At 43.1% G+C, this 23,976-nt stretch overlaps 1 protein-coding gene across 1 annotated transcript; it reads right to left on the bottom strand.

Moving 5' to 3' along the window:
• Window positions 1-622: 622 nt before the first annotated feature.
• On the bottom strand, window positions 623-9,162 carry LOC311122101 (C-X-C chemokine receptor type 3-like). Its single transcript, XM_084158032.1, has 3 exons — window positions 9,093-9,162; window positions 2,307-2,711; window positions 623-2,126 (listed from the first exon to the last, which is right to left on the bottom strand). The coding sequence occupies exons 1-3, from the start codon at window positions 9,093-9,095 to the stop codon at window positions 1,404-1,406; spliced, it is 1,131 nt and encodes a 376-aa protein (XP_084014158.1). The 5' UTR covers window positions 9,096-9,162; the 3' UTR covers window positions 623-1,403.
• Window positions 9,163-23,976: the final 14,814 nt, after the last annotated feature.

Genomic DNA, 23,976 nt, shown 5'->3' on the forward strand with positions numbered 1-23,976 from the left:
TGGAACAAGTGAATAGAGAAAGATGAGAGAAAGTTTTTTGTTGCTACTGTATGTCCTTCTAGAATAAACCTTTAGGTGCACAGATGCTGTAGTAAAGCAGAGATAAGGGACAGGAAGAGAGGCAGACTGTCTCGTCGTCATCTTGGGTGGTGACTTCTCATATCACTCTTCACTCCTGTGTTATTTTTTTGGTGCAAAGCTTTGTCACCCCATGTTGGTAAGCTTTACTTGGCTTCCTGCCACAGAGAACTTAGGTAATTATGTTATCTTTTTGCAGACGCATTTATCCAGAGCAATTAGGGATACGTGCCTTGCTCAAGGGCACATCGGCAGTTGTTTTACCTAGTCTGCACAGGGATTCAAACCAGTGACCTTCCAGTTACCGGTGCAACACTCTTAACCGCTAGGTTACCTGCAGCCCTACCATGTTGTGTTCAGTGAGGTGGAATGTTCCGAATGTTTGCAGATAGAAATGTAATCTTTAGAGCTGACACAATTCCCCATTCTACATGCCAGACAGTCATACATGTCAATACATGTCTATGATTGTTCTGTGATGTTGAATCATTTTTTTATAGACATCTATTAACCAACCATTAAAAGACAGAGATTCTGAACGATAGTATTAAAAACACAACTTTATTCAGTATTTCACTATGGTTCCTTGAAATGTTAACCTGTCATAGGATACTGTGCATTTTTGTTATGAAAATATATATCTCAAATGATTGCATATGTCAGTAATAAGAAATGCATTAACTATAACAGAGCACATATGCCAGTTATCATTTAACAAAACATAGAACAGGTAAGTAAAATGATAAATGACAAGCTTAAAACTCATAAGATATTGTTCATACTCAGATTTCTTTTTTTATATATAGTGGAAATATAATTTTGTAATCATTACAAAAACATAGAAAACATGTATTTTTATTTTTAGTATGTACAACTGATTTATTTACTTATGTGTAACTTCATTATAGGCTCCATTCTTTACAAAGACTTTCTTTAATAGGCAATAATTCAACAAAATAATTTGTTTTCTTAGCACGCTCTATTGGGAAAAGATGATGGTGAAACACGGCGGCTCTAACAACCTTTCCTCCAGCCCAGATCTACTGGAGGGGAAGCTGGAGTGCGCAAAAGGTCACATTGATATTCTACTTATTGAGTCAACAACAACAACTCAAGAGCAACAGGATAGAGCAGCGCTTCCCTAACTCAGTCCTCGGGACACCAAGGGGTGCACGTTTTGGTTTTTGCCCTAACACTACACAGCTGATTCAAATTATCAAAGCTTGATGATTAGCTGATTATTTGTGGCAGCTGTGTAGTGCTAGGGCAAAAAACAAAATGTGCACCCCTTGGGGTCCTAGTTTGGGAAATCTTGAGATAAGTCCTTAATAGATGGCAGTGGTGTGGGAGGTGTCTCCAGACTCAGACCACATGGAGCTCCTCCGGCTGGCAGTCTGCAACCTGACTCCACTCTTCAGCTTGCAGCCCAGGGACCTCAGCATGTCCAGCAGGTGGCGCCGGAACTTCACCCCCACAAAGGCATAGAGCACGGGGTTGAGGCTGCAGTGCATGTAGCCCAGAGAGGAGGTGGCCGTCAGGGATATGTCCAGGGCCTTATGGTTTTCGCAGGTGTTGTTGGAGTAGAGGGTGTCCACCATGAGGGTAATGTTGTAGGGCGTCCAGCAGAGGAAGAAGACCAGCACCAGGACCAGGATGACCCGGACGGCCCTCTGCTTCTGGAGGCCCTGGGAGCCGCGCTGCAGCCGCAGCAGGATGCAGGAGTAGCAGAAGAGTAGCACGGCAGAGGGGAGGAGGAAGCCCACCGTGTGGTAGAGCAGGCGGGAGGCCAGGCGCCAGTCAAAGCCAGACTGGGAGAAGGACATGTAGTTGTGGACACACTCCACTTTGTCTCGTCTGGAGTCCCTCACAGATTCCAGGAAGTGCCAGTCGGGGATGGAAAGGAGGAGGGAGAGGAGCCACACGGACAGGCAGCTGGCCTGCACCATCCAGGGCTTCCTGCGAGAGTACATCTGGACCGCGTGGACCACGGACAGGTAGCGGTCCAGACTGATGCAGGCCAGCAGGAAGATACCACAGTAAAAGTTGATCTGAGGAGAGGGGGAGAGAAAGAGAAAAAAGGACTGTTATAAAACTGTTACAAAGTTCAGATAAAGAGTACGTTTGTAATTGGGTAAAACATATTGACGACAATTGTATTCCACTCGCTCTTTCCTCAGAAATGTAAACTAAACCCAACAGTTTATTTATTTAATGTGTATAGTTCTTACTGTGAACATGGCTCCAGTGATCTTGCAGAGGGGTGTCCCAAAGCGCCATCCCCCAGCAGCCTGAGCAGCCCAGAGGGGCAACGTGAGCAGCAGCAGGGTGTCGGCCACACCCAGGTGCAGGATGAAGGTGTCTGTCACGCTCCAGCTCCGCCTCCTCTTGACCAGAACCAGAAATACCAGCCCGTTGCCCAGCAGCCCCAGAACCAGTGTCAGGGAGTAGAACACGGGTAGGAACACTGCGTCAAAACGCATGCCCTCCTCCATGCTGCACACCTCCCCAGTAGAACAGCATGTGTCACTGTTGGTCTCATTATAATCCCAGTAAGCGGAACCATCATAATCACCACCAGACAAGAGGTCAGGTCCGGTCATTGTTACCTTTTCACCACTGGCCATGAGGGAATCCTGTAAGTGAAATAGAACTAATTACTAATTGTCTTTTACATTCAGTTTGATTTAAGCATAATAAGGCATCACAGTGTGTGAGTAAAATGCAATGGCAGAAAAAGTGCCAAAAGTAGTGTTTTCCTGAGTCTTTCACCTGTATGATTTCCGTGGCGTTAGTGTGACATAGATATATGTGGCTATTTTACATTTTGGGGGGTTGATTTTCAAATGACTGGGACTGTAATTCAGATGATTATATCTTTATGCCAATTGATCATACACACTGCTCCATTGTGCAGCATCTTTATGCCAATTCATCATACACACCGCTCCATTGTGCAGCAAAGGGGGCGCTGTCTACTCACTGATACAGAGGTAATAGAGCTCGCCAGCATGAAGTCGTAAAGACCTGAAAGGAGTTACCTCTGGTTTCGTTCAGCCATTCCTATAGAGTACCACAGTATGAGTAATAATACGCAGAGAAACTAGCGGTCAAACAAGGAAATAGTTCCAATCATTATTTCACCATTCATTTTTCCCATAGGGGATTTTAGAAACACTTAAAATAAGGGCTGTGTTTCATGTAGGCTTACCCTGGCATGAGGTTTTGAGAACCGTATAAATCTCTCTAGGACAAGGTGACTTTTACATCATGGTAAGCCTACACGAAACACAGTCTTTATTTTAAGGGTTTCTAAAATGGAAAAACTATTGGAACAATTTCCCTGTTTGACTGCTAGGTTTCATGGGTATTATGACACCTCCACTGTGGGGCTCTATGGGGGAAATGAATGGAGAAAAATGGGGTTTAGGGATAAACGCTGAAAATAAGGTCTGAGGTTAACACAGGCTTAGGAGATCTAATATGTTTTGTTTTATGAGATAATATCAGTCAGTTAACATGACCTTCATGAATTATGAAGCCTTTATGTGCTTGTTTTGATTAAATAAATGCTTCAAAATTCACAAAAAATGACATTAGCTGATGAAGATGATCGCATAGAACAAAACGATAAGATCTCATAAGCTTGTGTTTACCACAGATCTTATTTTTGGCATTTATCCAAACCCCCCCAGAAGAAATAGATTTCTCCATATGCTTTGGCCAACTCGCCATGGCGGAGTTAGTGCTCACAGAAAGATGCCATGACTATGGAAGCGCCGAAGTGAGGAATTTTTGTTTGGTCAATGAGAAAGTGTCAAAATTGGTCAACAAAAAATGTAATTGCCAATTTGCTATGTGAGGCCTATTTGATTGAACAGAAATGTCATATTGGTTAGGTTGTTACGAATGCACTGACATGAGTGGACACGTGGCATTTTGGCAACTTTGGAAAATAACTACTTTATATCAGAGTTGTGCCTGTTGTTCACACGCGTATCTGCCGTCTCATTGGCTAGAATGGTCCCACCTGATCTCGCCTCCTCTCGCCTGCCTTTGAGGACATGTATTTCCATTGTTAGAGCGGTCACTCAACAATCTTGTCAATATAATAGATAATCTTTGACTATACTCAATGCAACTAGAATAGAGGATGTTGGCAGTGAGACACATGAAAGACATGGGAAATGAAACGGTCGGCAACAGCTGTACTTGATGGGTAAAGTTGGTGTGTCTTGCTGTATAATTTCTAGTTAAAAACCGCAAAATGGAAATTAAGGCTAGATTCTATCAGATCCGCACTAGCCGAAACCCTCATAGCGGGAATTATAGGCTACCACAAGCGTAATTATAGGCTACCTAAAGCGGACATTGCCATTGGCTGCATGGAGTCGCATGAAGAGAAATCGCATGCAGCCTTGTTTACAAGTTCAAACACTGGCATGTGAGATGTAATCTACACCTCCATTAGGCTGATAGAAGTCCTCATTATTTTGTTGATTAATTCTCAATTTGAGTGTGAATGTCGCTCCGTTGGCATTGTGTGTAGCAAGCTTCCCTTACAGAAAAACCACATGATTTCACATGTGGAAAATCACATGATTTCACATGAAATTTCACATGTGAAATCATGTGTTTTTGGAACACTTCACGTGATCACATTCACATGTGTAGTTTCAGGTCATCACATGTTGCTTTACATGTTATCACATGTTATCACATTAACTTCACATAAGATCACATGATCACATGAAAACACGTTTTTTCTGTAAGGGTAGTGCCGTGTTCACATGATAGTCAGAACTAGGAAGCTCTGAAATTTTCCCGACTTGCTAATTTGAAACGTGGCACGTGATTAACTACAGTTAGCAAGTCAGACATTTCTGAGTTTCCTAGTTCCGACTAGCAGCATGTGAACGCTGCATTAATGCAAGTGGGATGGGTGTGGCCTCGTGACAATGACCACATGAGCAACTGCTCACCAATTCGACAACTCTAATGCAATTACAACTCCGACACCGCCAAAACACCAGTTATGTGGGTGTTGGTTATGGCTGGTTAACACTTGATCTAATTGAATCTAGCCCTTACAGTGAATTTACACATAACACGATAATTTGGATAGCCATGCTAGCTTCGCCCTCATGCTGGTGCTAGCAAGCAGGCTAGGTAGTGCTAGGTATCAATAGCTGTTACAGTGCATTTCCACATAACACGATGGGGGCAGTGAAACAACGGAGCCCCATTCATTTTCAATGAAGGGAAGTTAAGTGGGCGGGGGGACCGTTGGGCGAGCATGGGTGAGGGAGGGTGAACAGGGCGGGACCAGAATTGGGGAATGCTGCCCACTTTGCTATTCTTCCATTGGATATGAATGGCTTTCTGTAGTTTCATTGCCCACATCGTATTCAGTTAAGAGGCACTGTTAGACAGTAAAAGCTACAATAGGCAGATTCCTGGACAAACTAACACCTTTTCTGCAATGCAAAAGCATGTGAAACCACGACCCATGTGTACTGTATGTTGTACTGTGACATATTAACCCCATCAGTCCAGAGACCCCAGCAAAAAACAGCTTTTCATTTATCTACAGCCCTTGTATTTTGCCTCACAATTAAGTGTTTTAGCATTTTATTTTCAGGACAACAAGGGCTACAAGTGCAACACAAAACAATTGGACATAACCAGTTGCATTCATGAGTTTTACAGACAAATTTCAATACAAAAATAAGCTGTAAGTACAGAAATGTTTGCTCACTGGGAAATTAATATCCAACTAGTCAGTGACAACTGTCAATAAGTGCAATCGATGATGTCGTCCCCACAGTGACCGTACGTACATACCCCAACCAGAAGCCATGGATTACAGGAAACATCCGCACTGAGCTAAAGGGTAGAGCTGCCGCTTTCAAGGAGCGGGACTCTAACCCGGACGCTTATAAGAAATCCCGCTACAAACAGGCAAATAGTCAATACAGGACTAAGATTGAATCGTACTACACCGGCTCTGACGCTCGTCGGATGTGGCAGGGCTTGAAAACTATTACAGACTACAAAGGGAAGCACAGCCACGAGCTTCCCAGTGACACAAGCCTACCAGACGAGCTAAACCACTTCTATGCTCGCTTGTTCCACTTCTATGTTCACCCATGACTGCATGGCCAGGCACGACTCCAACACCATCATTAAGTTTGCCGACGACACAACAGTGGTAGGCCTGATCACTGACAACGATGAGACAGCCTATAGGGAGGAGGTCAGAGACCTGGTCGTGTGGTGCCAGGATAACAACCTCTCCCTCAACGTGACCAAGACAAAGGAGATGATTGTGGACTACAGGAAAAAAAAGAGGACTGAGCACGCCCCCATTCTCATCGACGGGGCTGTAGTGGAACAGGTTGAGAGCTTCAAGTTCCTTGGTGTCCACATCACCAACGAACTATCATGGTCCAAACACACCAAGACAGTCGTGAAGAGGGCACGACAAAGCCTATTCCCCCTCAGGAGACTGAAAAGATTTGGCATGGGTCCTCAGATCCTCAAAAAATTCTACAGCTGCACCATCAAGAGCATCCTGACTGGTTGCATCACCACCTGGTATGGCAACTGCTTGGCCTCCGACCGCAAGGCACTACAGAGGGTAGTGCGTACGGCCCAGTACATCACTGGGGACAAGCTTCCTGCCATCCAGGACCTCTATACCAGGCGGTGTCAGAGGAAGGCCCTCAAAATTGTCAATGACTCCAGCCACCCTAGTCATAGACTGTTCTCTCTGCTACCGCACAGCAAGCGGTACCGGAGTGCCAAGTCTAGGTCCAAAAGACTTCTCAACAGCTTCTACCCCCAAGCCATAAGACTCCTGAACAGCTAATCATGGCTACCCGGACTATTTGCACTGCCCCCCCACCCCATCTTTTTACGCTGCTGCTACTCTGTTAATTATTTATGCATAGTCACTTTAACTCTACCCACATGTACATATTACTTCAACTACCTCAACTAGCCGGTGCCCCCACACATTGACTCTGCACCGGTACCCCCCTGTATATATAGCCTCCCTACTGTTATTTTATTTTACTTCTGCTCTTTTTTCTCAACACTTTTTTGTTGTTGTTTTATTTTACTTTTTTATTTAAAATAAATGCACTGTTGGTTAAGGGCTGTAAGTAAGCATTTCACCGTAATGTCTGCACCTGTTGTATTCGGCGCATGTGGCCAATAAAAATTGATTTGATTTGTGTGGAGTTTGGAGTTTGTGACAGCAACTATGTGAGCTTATTACAGTATTATAGACACTATGTCCTGGGATTTCATATGATCTTCTATAGTTGAAGTCGGACGTTTACATACACTTCGAGTCATTAAAACTCATTTTTCAACCACTCCACTAATTTCTTGTTAACAAACTATAGTTTTGGCAAGTCGGTTAGGACATCTACTTTGTGCATGACACAAGTAATTTTTCCAACAATTGTTTACAGACAGATTATTTCACTTATAATTCACTGTATCACAATTCCAGTGGGTCAGAAGTTTACATACACTAAGTTGACTGTGACTTTAAACAGCTTGGACATTTTCAGAAAATGATGTCATGGCTTTAGAAGCTTCTGACAGGCTAATTGACATCATTTGAGTCAATTGGAGGTGTACCTGTGGATGTATTTCAAGGCCTACCTTCAAACTCAGTGCCTCTTTGCTTGACATCATGGGAAAATCTAAATAAATCAGCCAAGACTTCAGAAAAAAAATTGTAGACCTCCACAATTCTCTCTACTATTATTCTGACATTTCACATTCTTAAAATAAAGTGGTGATCCTAACTGACATAAGACAGGGAATTTTTACTAGGATTAAAACAAAACTGAGTTTAAATGTATTTGGCTAAGGTGTACAGGCCCTCCGTAGCTCAGTTGGTAGAGCATGGCGTTTGCAACGGCAGGGTTGTGGGTTCGTTTCCCACGGGGGGCCAGTATGAAAATGTATGCATTCACTAACTGTAAGTCGCTCTGGATAAGAGCGTCTGCTAAATGACTAAAATGTAAATGTGTATGTAAACTTCCGACTTCAACTGTATGTAGAAGAACCCCTTACCTTCTAACTACTCTTGTGTAGCTTGTGAGCATCATAGAGCTAAACATGTTACATGTTCGTGAGAGTCTCAGCTTTTCATAGATAGCTTTTAATAGTTTGTAGCCAGTCGGACACTACATACATTTTTGTAAAAAGACCCGGCCCCGGGCCCCTTCAGGATCCACCCTCGTTAATCACACAAACAAATGGTTGGTATCTATAGACAAATCCAATGGTCCAACCCAGAAGTCTGTAGCTCACACAATGTTTAAAAGGGGTTAGATGTCCAAAACATACTATGAGAAGGAAGGAGAAGTCACAATATTTGCAGATGCACCCCAATAATGCAACTGTGAGTCAAAATATATTTGTGCGTTATTGGGGAACATCTGAACATCTTTACAAAATGTGTGGGTACTGTCTTTCTTTTCACACATATTTTATATACCCTGCACTGCACCTGTGAAATATGCTAGATGCAATGTGGGCACACTACCTAAAGCCTTATCAGAGTTTTAGTTCCTCTCAAAAGGTTTCGAATGTCAATAACGTAGGTGTTTCCCTATCAGAAGATCATCTTTCGAGATTCTGTCATTTCAGATAATTTTATTTGACTCATTCAAGGAATGTTCACACCTACACTTAATGTAAAGGTGCTTTTCTTAGGTCTGACTCAAATGTAGGACATTTTTGCAGTGCATGTATCAAATTAAATGCCTATTATTATTATTATTATTATTATTATTATTATTATTATTAACAATTTGCATTGTGAAAAGTAATGTAAAATTGCTTATAATACCATTAATACTGTTATTTTTCTTTAAATAAATAGACCAATAAAATAAAAGTGTACCCATTTGTACAAAATCAATGTTGTTATTCAATATGATAGTGATTATTCTGTATATGCATTTGAAATATGTGTATATAAGGACACTTACCATGCCTTTGAATGGTATTGATGCAGTCTGTCAATCAGTTTCCACAGAGATGATGGGCTGACGCTGTTGTGAGCATGATGTCAAACAGAACTGCTATTTTCAGTGAATAGGGAGGAACCAATAGAGAGGAAGTTCAAAGGCATTCATATTTAATACTTCTACAGGCCCAATGTTGATCACAGATTTTTATCAGATTTATTTTATGAATGAGCATTCATTTTACATTTACGTCATTTAGCAGACGCTCTTATGCAGAGCGACTTACAAATTGGTGCATTCACCTTATAGCCAGTGGGATAACCACTTTACAATATGTTTTTTTTTCTTTCTTTGGGGTGGGGTAAGGGGGGGTAGAAGGATTACTTTATCCTATCCCAGGTATTCCTTAAAGAGGTGGGGTTTCAAGTGTCTCCGGAAGGTGGTGAGTGACTCCGCTGTCCTGGCGTCGTGAGGGAGCTTGTTCCACCATTGGGGTGGAGAAGGTGGCAAAGAGCTTCCTAGGGTTAGAGGCAGATGCTTGGAATTTAGAGTGGTAGAAAGTGGCTTTAGCAGCAGAAACTGTAGAGAGGAGGGAGTGAAAAGATGCCAGGTCCGCAGGGAGTCTAGTTTTCCTCCATTTCCGCTCGGCTGCCCGGAGCCCTGTTCTGTGAGCTCGCAATGAGTCATCAAGCCACGGAGCAGGAGGGGAGGACCGAGCCGGCCGGGAGGATAGGGGACATAGAGAGTCAAAGGATGCAGAAAGGGAGGAGAGGAGGGTTGAGGAGGCAGAATCAGGAGATTGGAGGGAGAAGGATTGAGCAGAGGGAAGAGATGATAGGATGGAAGAGGAGAGAGTAGTGGGAGAGAGAGAGCGAAGGTTGCGACGGCGCATTACCATCTGAGTAGGGGCAGAGTGAGTAGTGTTGGAGGAGAGCGAGAGAGAAAAGGATACAAAGTAGTGGTCGGAGACATGGAGGGGAGTTGCAGTGAGATTAGTAGAAGAACAGCATCTAGTAAAGATGAGGTCAAGCGTATTGCCTGCCTTGTGAGTAGGGGGGGACGGTGAGAGGGTGAGGTCAAAAGAGGAGAGGAGTGGAAAGAAGGAGGCAGAGAGAAATGAGTCAAAGGTAGACGTAGGGAGGTTAAAGTCACCCAGAACTGTGAGGGGTGAGCCATCCTCAGGAAAGGAACTTATCAAGGCGTCAAGCTCATTGATGAACTCTCCATGGGAACCTGGAGGGCGATAAATGACAAGGACGTTAAGCTTGAATGGGCTAGTGACTGTGACAGCATGGAATTCAAATGAGCTGATAGACAGATGGGTCAGGGGAAAAAGAGAGAATGTCCACTTGGGAGAGATGAGGATTCCTGTGCCACCATCCCGCTGACCAGATGCTCTCGGGGAATGCGAGAACACATGGTCAGATGAGGAGAGAGCAGTAGGAGTAGCAGTGTTTTCAGTGGTAATCCATGTTTCCGTCAGCGCCAAGAAGTCGAGGGACTGGAGGGTAGCATAGGCTGAGATGAACTCTGCCTTGTTGGCCGCAGAACGGCAGTTCCAGAGGCTGCCGGAGACCTGGAACTCCACGTCATTTGTATTCTTTATATTCCATATACCTTGTTTTTCTGTCCTTTGTAATAAATGTGTTATTAATTAATAAACACATTGCTGAACACCATAACAAAAGGAAGAGAGGTGAGAGTTGAAAAAGCCAACATTGTTAGCTTGCACATTCTAACACAAAAGTGAAGGATGATAATACTCTGTGCTGAGGTTGGCACAGTTAACCACATAGTCATACTGAACAGATGACATATAACTGCACAACATGACACTTTCAACTCTCTCTCCATCTACCCCAGAGTGTGAATAACGGGGGGCTAAACACCCCTGAATGAGTGATGAGCACCCCTAAATGCAACAAAAGTCAAACTTTGGGGGGTCTCTAAGTAATGCTAATTTAACCATTCTCCTATTTGTTTAAAATGCAATTTTGTACTGCTACAGTGGTAAATATGAAATATAATCTTATTGCAAATTAAACGAACACCTCCACCTCTCTGTCATAGTTTAAACATTGTTTTCCCCATGTAGCTGCACTTGTCATCCCGGGACAGTCCCGTATTTCAGCCCCTTTTCAGGTGTCTTGAGTTTTCTTTTTACAAAAAAGGTCAATTTATCAGCAAGATGCATCAATTAATTCAGGCTACAAAAGTGTGGACCTAATGACAATCACCGAATGTGACTTTTTTTGCGTTTTGTAACAGTTGTGTCTTTCCATTCATCAAATGGCAGGTGCACACAGTACACTGTTTGGATGCTGGAATGATTTTGGAGTTGACGAACTTGCGCAGGTAGCTTTTTTAAGTAATTTGTTTGACAATCAGATGAAAACATCATGACTGGTTGTGTTCATGCCACATTAAAAGGTAATACATTTTTACCGTTAAATAACGTCTTTCCCATTAGGCCCATGAAAAAATAGGTATAATTCACACTCTGCCCTACCGCTTCTCTTTCTTTCGCTTTTATCCCCTGTCTCGTTCTCTAGTTTCAGCGAGATGGGATACAAAGGTGAGAAGACACCCTTCCTGTGTGTGTTTGTCTCTGATACTAACATATACCTATCTGCATGGTGGTGTGTCTGTGGTATGTTTGTTGTTGTCTGATTGTGTGCAGGCAATACCTGATTTCTAAATCTGGAACAGTTTTAGGCTATAACAGGTCACATGGCCAGGATAACTCTGCCACAGACATACGGCATCTTAAATGCGGAACTAGTATTATGACATTGTGATCTCTAAGGTTTTCATTATGAATGAACCAAATGTTCTTTATCTTGATTTCAACGTATTAAATCTTATCTTACTTTCTAACCTCTCTTTACATCCTGTTTCTACTCCCTTCTTTCATGTTGTGAACCCCACTGAAGCCATCAAACCATATCACCTCTCGCTCGCACACACACACACACAGCTTGTTTCTGGTCTGTGCACATGGTGTAGTTGCAGTGTTCTTTTTCACACCTTTGCAGCGTCCGGTGCAGTTGCGGTATGTGAGCTCTCGATAGAACAAGCTGCATGTGGGACACAAAGAGATAGATGTCATCTTTATATCTGTGCCATTATAGCATCTGGGACAGCATGGGCAGCACATATTGGAAGCCCTTAATGGCAATGTTCATGCTAAAACGGGTTATATATACACACTACCATTCAAAAGGTTGGGGTCACTTAGGAATTTCCTTGTTTTCGAAAGAAAAGCAATTTTTTTGTCCATTAAAATAACAATCAAATTGATCAGAAATACAGTGTAGACATTGTTAATGTTGTAAATGGCTATTGTAGCTGGAAACGGCTGATTTTTAATGGAATATCTACATTATCAGCAACCATTAGTCCTGTGTTCCAATGGCACGTTGTGTTTGCTAATCCAAGTTTATCATTTTAAAAGGCTAATGTATCATTAGAAAACCCTTTTTCAATTGTTAGCACAGCTGAAAACTGTTGTGCTGATTAAAGAAGCAATAAAACTGGCCTTCTTGAGACTAGTTCAGTATCTGGAGCACAGCAATTGAGGGTTTGATTACAGGCTCAAAATGGCCAGAAACAAATAACTTTCTTCTGAAACTCGTCAGTCTATTCTTCTTCTGAGAAATGAAGGCTATTCCATGCGAGAAATTGCCAAGAAACTGAAGATCTCGTACAACGCTGTGTACTACTCCCTTCACAGAACAGGGCAAACTGGCTCTAACCAGAATAGAAAGAGGAGTGGGAGGCCCCGGTGCACAACTGAGCAAGAGGATAAATACATTTGAGTGTCTAGTTTGAGAAACAGGCGCCTCACAGGTCCTCAACTGGCAGCTTCATTAAATAGTACCCGCAAAACACCAGTCTCAGCGTCAACAGTGAAGAGGCGACTCCGGGATGCTGACCTAGGCAGAGTTGCAAAGAAAAAGCCATATCTCAGACTGCCCATCTTAATCTTTTCTTTTTATTGGCCAGTCTGAGATATGGCTTTTCACATAACGTCGGCCGAGTCTGACTCTCAGCCGAGTGCCCCGACTCTCAGCCAGAATCGACCCAGATCCACTGTGCTAGCTGGGAAGTTTGACTGAGAGCACTACTTCCATGTGGTATGGGAACTGAAATGTGCTAATAGTAAAAAGGGAACTCTTTTACAGCTGTGTTTTGTGGGACCAGTTCCTGGAACAACAACATGGTCTGTGATTTTAGTTCACTATGGTGACGCTAAGCTTGTGCGGCAAACAAACCGCATCTACGACCACACAAATATTAGGACTGATTTTGACAGAGTTGAAAAGGTTATTTAATATATTCTTAGTGTTTTCTAATTGGTGTACACACTACCCACTGGGCAAAAACTGGTTGAATCAACGTTGTTTCCACATAATTTCAAACAACAAATTCTGTGGCGCAGTGGTCTAAGGCACTGCATCGCAGTGCTAGCTGTGCCACTAGAGATCCTGGTTCGAATCCAGGCTCTGTCGTAGCCGGCCGCGACCGGGAGACCCATGGGGCGGCGCACAATTGGCCCAGGGTAGGGGAGGGAATGGCCGGCAGGGATTTGGCTCAGTTGGTAGAGCATGGCATTTGCAACGCCAAGGTTGTGGGATCGTTTCCCATGGGGGGCCAGTATAAAAAATACAAAAAAAATACAAAAAAATGTATGCACTCACTAACTGTAAGTCGCTCTGGATAAGAGCGTCTGCTAAATGACTAAATTGTATGATGTTGAATCAACGTGGAAAACTGATTGGAGTTACAAAAAGACATCACCATAAGGGAATTCTGTTGTTTTTTTCACCGAACTTTGAACCTAAATCCAATGACAGGGTGACATTTTTGGTTGATTTCACGTTAGTTGACAGCTCAACCAAATGTAAATCAAAACTACACGTTGAACTGACGTCTGTGCCCAGTGGGTAACTTATTATTATCACAAAATGTTGTATTTTGCTTAATTTTTTTTTACTACCTGAGTTTGACCATTTGCACTGAAGATAGGTATCTTGTAAAACCACTCTTTCCTCCCTCACCTCTCGATTTTGCTCTTTGGTGGAAGAAATCTGGGGGGGTCACCACAGCACACTACATAGCTAGCCGCTAACCTGACACAGTCAGACACAGTTGGAATCAAAGGGGATGACAAGCTCTATCTAGATATGAAACTATAGCAATACCTACAAATGTATTATTTGCATACGTGTCTGCTACAGTTTTCTATCATTCTATCATGACTCAGGATGAGACCCAGATGCAGACACGTGAGGCAGATGGTTCAAGTCTCAGAGATGTATTGAATATACAGGGGCAGGCAAAAGGCAGGTCGAGGACAGGCAGGGGTTCGTAATCCTGGTAATAGTTGGCAGACGTAGACGGCAGGCAGGATCAGGGTCAAGACAGGCAAAACAGGTCGTAACCGGGGAGACTAGAACAACATAGGACAACACAGTACATTTCACACACACACACACACACACACACAAAAGTCTTATTCGAATGGCTTACCTGGTGGACATTTGCTGCAGCACCATTAGCTTACTAACAGTGACCAAGCATACTGTGTCTCCTTGTTGCACGTGAGGGATTGGACCAGAGAGGGGAGAGAAGGGAGGGATAGAAAGATGTGGGTGATCCACCAGAAGAGATACATCTGAGAGGGATGAAGAGGAAAAGAGGAAGACAGTCAATATTTAAATATTTACGGGATATTTTACAAGACCTTCAGAACATCGACATACAGTGGGGAGAAAAAGTATTTAGTCAGCCACCAATTGTGCAAGTTCTCCCACTTAAAAAGATGAGAGGCCTGTAATTTTCATCATAGGTACACGTCAACTATGACAGACAAAATGAGGAAAAAAAATCCAGAACATCACATTGTAGGATTTTTAATGAATTTATTTGCAAATTATGGTGGAAAATAAGTATTTGGTCAATAACAAAAGTTTCTCAATACTTTGTTATATACCCTTTGTTGGCAATGACACAGGTCAGACGTTTTCTGTAAGTCTTCACAAGGTTTTCACACACTGTTGCTGGTATTTTGGCCCATTCCTCCATGCAGATCTCCTCTAGAGCAGTGATGTTTTGGGGCTGTCGCTGGGCAACACGGACTTTCAACTCCCTCCAAAGATTTTCTATGGGGTTGAGATCTGGAGACTGGCTAGGCCACTCCAGGACCTTGAAATGCTTCCTTCGTTGCCCGGGCGGTGTGTTTGGGATCATTGTCATGCTGAAAGACCCAGCCACGTTTCATCTTCAATGCCCTTGCTGATGGAAGGAGGTTTTCACTCAAAATCTCACGATACATGGCCCCATTCATTCTTTCCTTTACACGGATCAGTCGTCCTGGTCCCTTTGCAGAAAAACAGCCCCAAAGCATGATGTTTCCACCCCCATGCTTCACAGTAGGTATGGTGTTCTTTGGATGCAACTCAGCATTCTTTGTCCTCCAAACACGACGAGTTGAGTTTTTACCAAAAAGTTCTAATTTGGTTTCATCTGACCATATGACATTCTCCCAATCCTCTTCTGGATCATCCAAATGCACTCTAGCAAACTTCAGACGGGCCTGGACATGTACTGGCTTAAGCAGGGGGACACGTCTGGCACTGCAGGATTTGAGTCCCTGGCGGCGTAGTGTGTTACTGATGGTAGGCTTTGTTACTTTGGTCCCAGCTCTCTGCAGGTCATTCACTAGGTCCCCCCGTGTGGTTCTGGGATTTTTGCTCACCGTTCTTGTGATCATTTTGACCCCACAGGGTGAGATCTTGCGTGGAGCCCCAGATCGAGGGAGATTATCAGTGGTCTTATATGTCTTCCATTTCCTAATAATTGCTCCCACAGTTGATTTCTTCAAACCAAGCTGCTTACCTATTGCAGATTCAGTCTTCCCAGCCTGGTGCAGGTCTACAATTTTGTTTCTGGTGTCCTTTGACAGCTCTTTGGTCTTGGCCATAGTGGAGTTTGGAGTGTGACTGTTTGAGGTTGTGGACAGGTGTCTTTTATACTGATAACAAGTTCAAACAGGTGCCATTAATACAGGTAACGAGTGGAGAACAGAGGAGCCTCTTAAAGAAGAAGTTACAGGTCTGTGAGAGCCAGAAATCTTGCTTGTTTGTAGGTGACCAAATACTTATTTTCCACCATAATTTGCAAATAAATTCATTACAAATCCTACAATGTGATTTTCTGGATTTTTTTCTTCTCAATTTGTCTGTCATAGTTGACGTGTACCTATGATGAAAATTACAGGCCTCTCTCATCTTTTTAAGTGGGAGAACTTGCACAATTGGTGGCTGACTAAATACTTTTTTCCCCCACTGTATCCCGCATTCATTAAGATACTGTATCATCCAACAATATATTATCAAGAGATAAAGCATTGCAATGGCAGGACATTATCGTAGGCCCCTAACACTAGCTATAAGAGACAGTTTCAAGGACATGACAAACAGGAGACCACCTAAAGTAGAATACATGATACAGACTCCAGACAAAACACCTACATGCAGACAGTGAAAAACTAAGCGGTACCAAAACCTCACATTTCTTGTGCGGCTCACTCAACACTATTGTTCAGAATCTCTGTCTTTTATTGTTACAACAAACAAGGCCACCCAGGACTCTAACAAAAGACTTGAACAAAACTTGGTTCACTAGGATCTGACTTCCTGTGTCTCAGTGAGTGTAAGAGGATGAGCGATAGATAGCTGTGACCCTAGACCAGGGGTAGGTAACCCTGGTCCCAGAGTGCCGCAGGCACTTCATGTTTTTGATTTAACCAACCTGGAAAACCAGGTGTGTTGAATTCAGGCAATCACTGAACTGATCAATTAGCTCAGTTGGTCAGGTGTGGTGCCTAGTTGGAACAAAAGCCTGCAATACCTATGGCACTCCAGGAACAGGGTTGCCTACCCCTGCCCTAGACCCTTTGACTGAAAAGAGATTTGAGTGTGTCAGAGTACTCATCTCAACATCACAATCGACGGCTGCACCATCCACTCCAACTCCACAGTCAGGAACCTTGGTGTTACATTTGACCCAAGTCTTTCATTTGAACCCCACACCCGGAACATCACCAAGTCAACTTCTTCCACCTCAAAAACATCTCACGACTCAGACCCTCTCTCATTGACCCCACTGCTGAAACCCTCATTCACGCCTTTGTTTTATCACGCCTGGACTACTGCAACGCCATTCTCTACAGACTCCCCACCAAAACACTGGACAGATTTCAACATATTCAAAACTCAGCTGCACGAGTCCTCACATACACCAGACCTTGGGGACCACATCATCCCCACCCTTATTAAACTCCACTGGCTCCCAGTTCAAAACAGGATCATCTTCAAATTGTTCATGCTCACCTACAAAGCACTCAATGGACTGGCGCCCACATACCTTACTGACCTCCTGCACCCCTACACTCATAGCCACGGGAAGTAAGGGAGCTGAGGGTGCTGCAGCACCCCCTGAAAAATCTGAATTGTTAAAAAGTAATTAATTTTGTCTATATACACTACCGGTAAAACGTTTTAGAACACCTACTCATTCAAGGGTTTTTCTTTATTTTTACTATTTTCTACATTGTAGAATAATAGTGAATCTATCAAATCTATGAAATAACACATATGGAATCATGTAGTAACCAAAAAAGTGTTAAACAAATCAAAACATATTTTATATTTGAGATTCTTCAAATAGCCAGCCTTTGCCTTGATGACATGTTTGCACACTCTTGGCATTCTCTCAACCAGCTTCATGAGGTAGTCACCTGGAATGCATTTCAATTAACAGGTGTGCCTTCTTAAAAGTTAATTTGTGTAATACCAAGGTTCCTGACTGTGGAGTTGGAGTGGATGGTGCAGCCGTCGATTGTCATGTTGAGATGAGTACTCTGACACACTCAAATCTATTTTCAGTCAAAGGGTCTAGGGCAGGGGTAGGCAACCCTGTTCCTGGAGTGCCACAGGTATTGTAGGCTTTTTTTCCAACTAGGCACCACACCTGAACCAAAAAGGGTTCTACTATTGGCTCAGCCGAATAACCCTTTTAGGTTCTAGATAGTACCTTTTTTGTTCTGAGTGTGAAGACACACCTCTTCATACAGGCTTAGCTTTTACCCTCTGTAGTTCACTAAACATGAGGACATACTAACCATGGAGAACACTAATCAGACAAACTAGGGAAGTGTTCTCCATGGTTAGTCTGTCCTCATGTTTAGTGTTCTCCATGGTTAGTCTGTCCTCATGTTTAGTGTTCTCCATGGTTAGTCTGTCCTCATGTTTAGTGTTCTCCATGGTTAGTCTGTCCTCATGTTTAGTGTTCTCCATGGTTAGTCTGTCCTCATGTTTAGTGTTCTCCATGGTTAGTCTGTCCTCATGTTTAGTGTACTTTTATATACTTACTTATTTTAATGTGTGATTGTATTGCTTTTTATCCTGCTGATTTTCTTGTGTATGTAATGTGACTGAGTGTTGTGAAAAGCAATTGAAATAAAATGTACTGTTATTATTATTATTATTATTATTATTATTATTATTATTAATAATATTAATGTCAAAGATGAGTCATAAGGGAACCTCTCTCTCTCTGAACCACTGTGCCACTTAAAACCCTAAACTTGCCCACTTCCTCACCCTTTCTTTCCTCTGCCGCCTGCCTGCCTGTCGTCTATCTCTAATGGCTGCTCAGTGAAACGACCTGTCCTGATTTGTCATTGACGCTTGCTAAAAAACTTGAATGAGCAAGCCTTCCTTCATGACCTGGCCTCTGTAAATTGGTATAGAATCAGCTTGATCCCCTCTGTCGAAGACGCTTGGACCTAATTTTTAAAATATTTTCAGCGGTATTGTTAACAAACGCCCCCATAAAGAAAATGAGAATTAAAAACAGGTTCAGCCCCTGGTTCGACTGTGATCTGGCAGAGTTTCTCCACCTCAAGAATTCCATTTGGCGAAAGGCTCAGCCCACGTATACTCAGGCTGACTGGCTCTCATTCAGGCAAATGAGAAATAAGTGCACTCTGGCTATCCGGAAGGCCAAAGTTAGTTACTTTAAGGAGCAGTTCTCTCTCTGTGGGTCTAACCCCAAGAAGTTCTGGAAAACGGTTAAAGACCTGGAGAATAAACCCTCCTCCTCACAGCTGCCCATGTACCTTAATGTTGATGATGTGGTTGTTACTGACAAGGAGCACATGGCTGAGCTCTTTAATCACCACTTCATTAAGTCAGGATTCCTATTTGACTCAGCCATGCCTCCTTGCCCGTCCAACATTTCCTCATCTCCCACCCCTTCTAATGTGACTAGCATTGATGCTCCTCCCTCTTTTTCCCCCGCTACAAAGTTTCTCCCGGCAGGTGGTCACTGAGTCCGAGGTGCTAAAGGAGCTCCTTAAACTTGACCCCAAAAAAACATCTGGGTCAGATGGTTTAGACCCTTTCTTCTTTAAGGTTGCAGTCCCTATCATCGCCAAGCCTATCTCTGACCTTTTTAACCTGTCTCTCCTCTCTGGGGAGGTTCCCATTGCTTGGAAGGCAGCCACGTTGCGTCCTTTATTTAAAGGGGGAGATCAAGCTGATCCAAACTGTTATTAGGTCCATTTCTATTTTGCTCTGTTTATCAAAAGTGTTGGAAAAACTGACTGACTTTCTTGATGTCTATAGTATTCTCTCTGCTATGCAATCTGGTTTCCGCTCAGGTTATGGATGTGTCACTGCAACCTTAAAGGTCCTAAATTATGTCACCATTTCCCTTGATTCTAAGCAATATTGTGCTGCTATTTTTATTGACTTTGCCAAAGCTTTTGATACGGTAGACCATTCCATTCTTGTGGGCCGGCTAAGGAGTATTGGTGTCTCTGAGGGGTCTTTGGCCTGGTTTGCTAACTACCTCTCTCAAAGAGTGCAATGTATAAAGTCAGAACATCTGCTGTCTCAGCCACTGCCTGTCACCAAGGGAGTACTCCAAGGCTCGATCCTAGGCCCCACGCTCTTCTCAATTTACAACATATCTCAGGCAGTAGGAAGCGCTCTCATCCATTTATATGCAGATGATACAGTCTTATACACAGCTGGCCCCTCCCCGGATTTTGTGTTAAAAGCGCTACAACAAAGCTTTCTTAGTGTCCAACAAGCTTTCTCTGCCCTTAACCTTGTTCTGAACACCTCCCAAACAAAGGTCATGTGGTTTGGTAAGAAGAATGCCCCTCTCCCCACAGGTGTGACTACTACCTCTGAGGGTTTAGCGCTTGAGGTAGTCACCTCATACAAGTACTTGGGAGTATGGCTAGACGGTACACTGTCCTTCTTTCAGCACATATCAAAGCTGCAGGCTAAGGTTAAATCTAGACTTAGTTTCCTCTATCGTAATCGCTCCTCTTTCACCCCAGATGCCAAACTAACCCTGATTCAGATGACCATCCTACCCATGCTAGATTACGGAGACGTAATTTATAGATCGGCAGGTAAGGGTGCTCTCGAGTGGCTAGATGTTCTTTACCATTCGGCCATCAGATTTGCCACCAATGCTCCTTATAGGACACATCACTGCACTCTATACTCGTCTGTAAACTGGTCATCTCTGTATACCCCTCGCAAGACCCACTGGTTGATCCTTATTTATAAAACCCTCTTAGGCCTCACTCCCCCCTATCTGAGATACCTACTGCAGCCCTCATCCTCCACATACAACACCCGTTCTGCCAGTCATATTCTGTTAAAGGTCCCCAAAGCACACACATCCCTGGGTCACTCCTCTTTTCAGTTCGCTGCAGCTAGCGACTGGAACGAGCTGCAAAAAAACACAAACTGGACAGTTTTATCTTCATCTCTTCATTCAAAGACTCAATCATGGACACTTACTAACAGTTGTGGCTGCTTCACGTGATGTATTGTTGTCTCTACCTTCTTGCCCTTTGTGCTGTTGTCTGTGCCCAATAATGTTTGTACCATGTTTTGTGCTGCTACCATGTTGTGCTGCTGCCATGTTGTGTTGCTACCATGTTGTTGTCACCCTGTGTTGTCATTTGTTGCTGCCATGCTATGTTGTTATCTTAGGTCTCTCTTTATGTAGTGTTGTGGTGTCTCTGTTGTCGTGGTGTGTGTTTTGTCCTATATTTTTATTTTAATCCCAGCCCCCGTCCCCACAGGAGGCCTTTTTGTAGGCCGTCATTGTAAATAAGAATTTGGTCTTAACTGACTTGCCTAGTTAAATAAAGGTTAAATAAATAAATAAATACATTTCTCTCGTTTCACCGAAAACCGTGATATTAGGTTCTCAAAAACATATCATCAAAAAGGCAATTGTTTCAAAAAGTTAGTTGTTACACATGTAACAAGTTTGACTGAGTGCAGTATTTCCACATGGTACAGGAACTGAAATGTATTAATAATAAAAAGGAAACTATTTTACAGATGTGTTTTGTGGGACCAGTTCCTGGAACAACAACATTGTCTGTGATTTTAGTTCACTATGGTGACGCTAAGCTTGTGCGGCAAACAAACCGCATCTACGACCACACAAATAATAGGACTGATTTTGACAGAGTTGAAAAGGTTATTTAATATATTCTTAGTGTTTTCTAATTGGTGTACACACTACCCACTGGGCAAAAACTGGTTGAATCAACGTTGTTTCCACATAATTTCAAACAACAAATTCAATGTCATGATGTTGAATCAATGTGGAAAACTGATTGGAGTTACAAAAAGTCATCACCATAAGGGAATTCTGTTGTTTTTTTCACCGAACTTTGAACCTAAATCCAATGACAGGGTGACATATTTGGTTGATTTCACGTTAGTTGACAGCTCAACCAAATGTAAATCAAAACTACACGTTGAACTGACGTCTGTGCCCAGTGGGTAACTTATTATTATCACAAAATGTTGTATTTTGCTTAATTTTTTTTACTACCTGAGTTTTACCATTTGCACTGAAGATAGGTATCTTGTAAAACCACTCCTTCCTCCCTCACCTCTCGATTTTGCTCTTTGGTGGAAGAAATCTGGGGGGGTCACCACAGCACACTACATAGCTAGCCGCTAACCTGACACAGTCAGACACAGTTGGAATCAAAGGGGATGACAAGCTCTATCTAGATATGAAACTATAGCAATACCTACAAATGTATTATTTGCATACGTGTCTGCTACAGTTTTCTATCATTCTATCATGACTCAGGAAGAGACCCAGATGCAGACACGTGAGGCAGATGGTTCAAGTCTCAGAGATTTATTGAATATACAGGGGCAGGCAAAAGGCAGGTCGAGGACAGGCAGGGGTTCGTAATCCTGGTAATAGTTGGCAGACGTAGACGGCAGGCAGGATCAGGGTCAAGACAGGCAAAACAGGTCGTAACCGGGGAGACTAGAACAACACAGTACATTTCACACACACACACACACAAAAGTCTTATTCGAATGGCTTACCTGGTGGACATTTGCTGCAGCACCATTAGCTTACTAACAGTGACCAAGCATACTGTGTCTCCTTGTTGCACGTGAGGGATTGGACCAGAGAGAGGAGAGAAGGGAGGGATAGAAAGATGTGGGTGATCCACCAGAAGAGATACATCTGAGAGGGATGAAGAGGAAAAGAGGAAGACAGTCAATATTTAACAAATATTTACGGGATATTTTACAAGACCTTCAGAACATCGACATACAGTGGGGAGAAAAAGTATTTAGTCAGCCACCAATTGTGCAAGTTCTCCCACTTAAAAAGATGAGAGGCCTGTAATTTTCATCATAGGTACACGTCAACTATGACAGACAAAATGAGGAAAAAAAATCCAGAACATCACATTGTAGGATTTTTAATGAATTTATTTGCAAATTATGGTGGAAAATAAGTATTTGGTCAATAACAAAAGTTTCTCAATACTTTGTTATATACCCTTTGTTGGCAATGACACAGGTCAGACGTTTTCTGTAAGTCTTCACAAGGTTTTCACACACTGTTGCTGGTATTTTGGCCCATTCCTCCATGCAGATCTCCTCTAGAGCAGTGATGTTTTGGGGCTGTCGCTGGGCAACACGGACTTTCAACTCCCTCCAAAGATTTTCTATGGGGTTGAGATCTGGAGACTGGCTAGGCCACTCCAGGACCTTGAAATGCTTCCTTCGTTGCCCGGGCGGTGTGTTTGGGATCATTGTCATGCTGAAAGACCCAGCCACGTTTCATCTTCAATGCCCTTGCTGATGGAAGGAGGTTTTCACTCAAAATCTCACGATACATGGCCCCATTCATTCTTTCCTTTACACGGATCAGTCGTCCTGGTCCCTTTGCAGAAAAACAGCCCCAAAGCATGATGTTTCCACCCCCATGCTTCACAGTAGGTATGGTGTTCTTTGGATGCAACTCAGCATTCTTTGTCCTCCAAACACGACGAGTTGAGTTTTTACCAAAAAGTTCTATTTTGGTTTCATCTGACCATATGACATTCTCCCAATCCTCTTCTGGATCATCCAAATGCACTCTAGCAAACTTCAGACGGGCCTGGACATGTACTGGCTTAAGCAGGGGGACACGTCTGGCACTGCAGGATTTGAGTCCCTGGCGGCGTAGTGTGTTACTGATGGTAGGCTTTGTTACTTTGGTCCCAGCTCTCTGCAGGTCATTCACTAGGTCCCCCCGTGTGGTTCTGGGATTTTTGCTCACCGTTCTTGTGATCATTTTGACCCCACAGGGTGAGATCTTGCGTGGAGCCCCAGATCGAGGGAGATTATCAGTGGTCTTGTATGTCTTCTATTTCCTAATAATTGCTCCCACAGTTGATTTCTTCAAACCAAGCTGCTTACCTATTGCAGATTCAGTCTTCCCAGCCTGATGCAGGTCTACAATTTTGTTTCTGGTGTCCTTTGACAGCTCTTTG

The sequence above is a fragment of the Coregonus lavaretus genome (assembly GCF_964263955.1).
Source record: "Coregonus lavaretus genome assembly, chromosome: 3".
NCBI lineage: Eukaryota > Metazoa > Chordata > Actinopteri > Salmoniformes > Salmonidae > Coregonus > Coregonus lavaretus.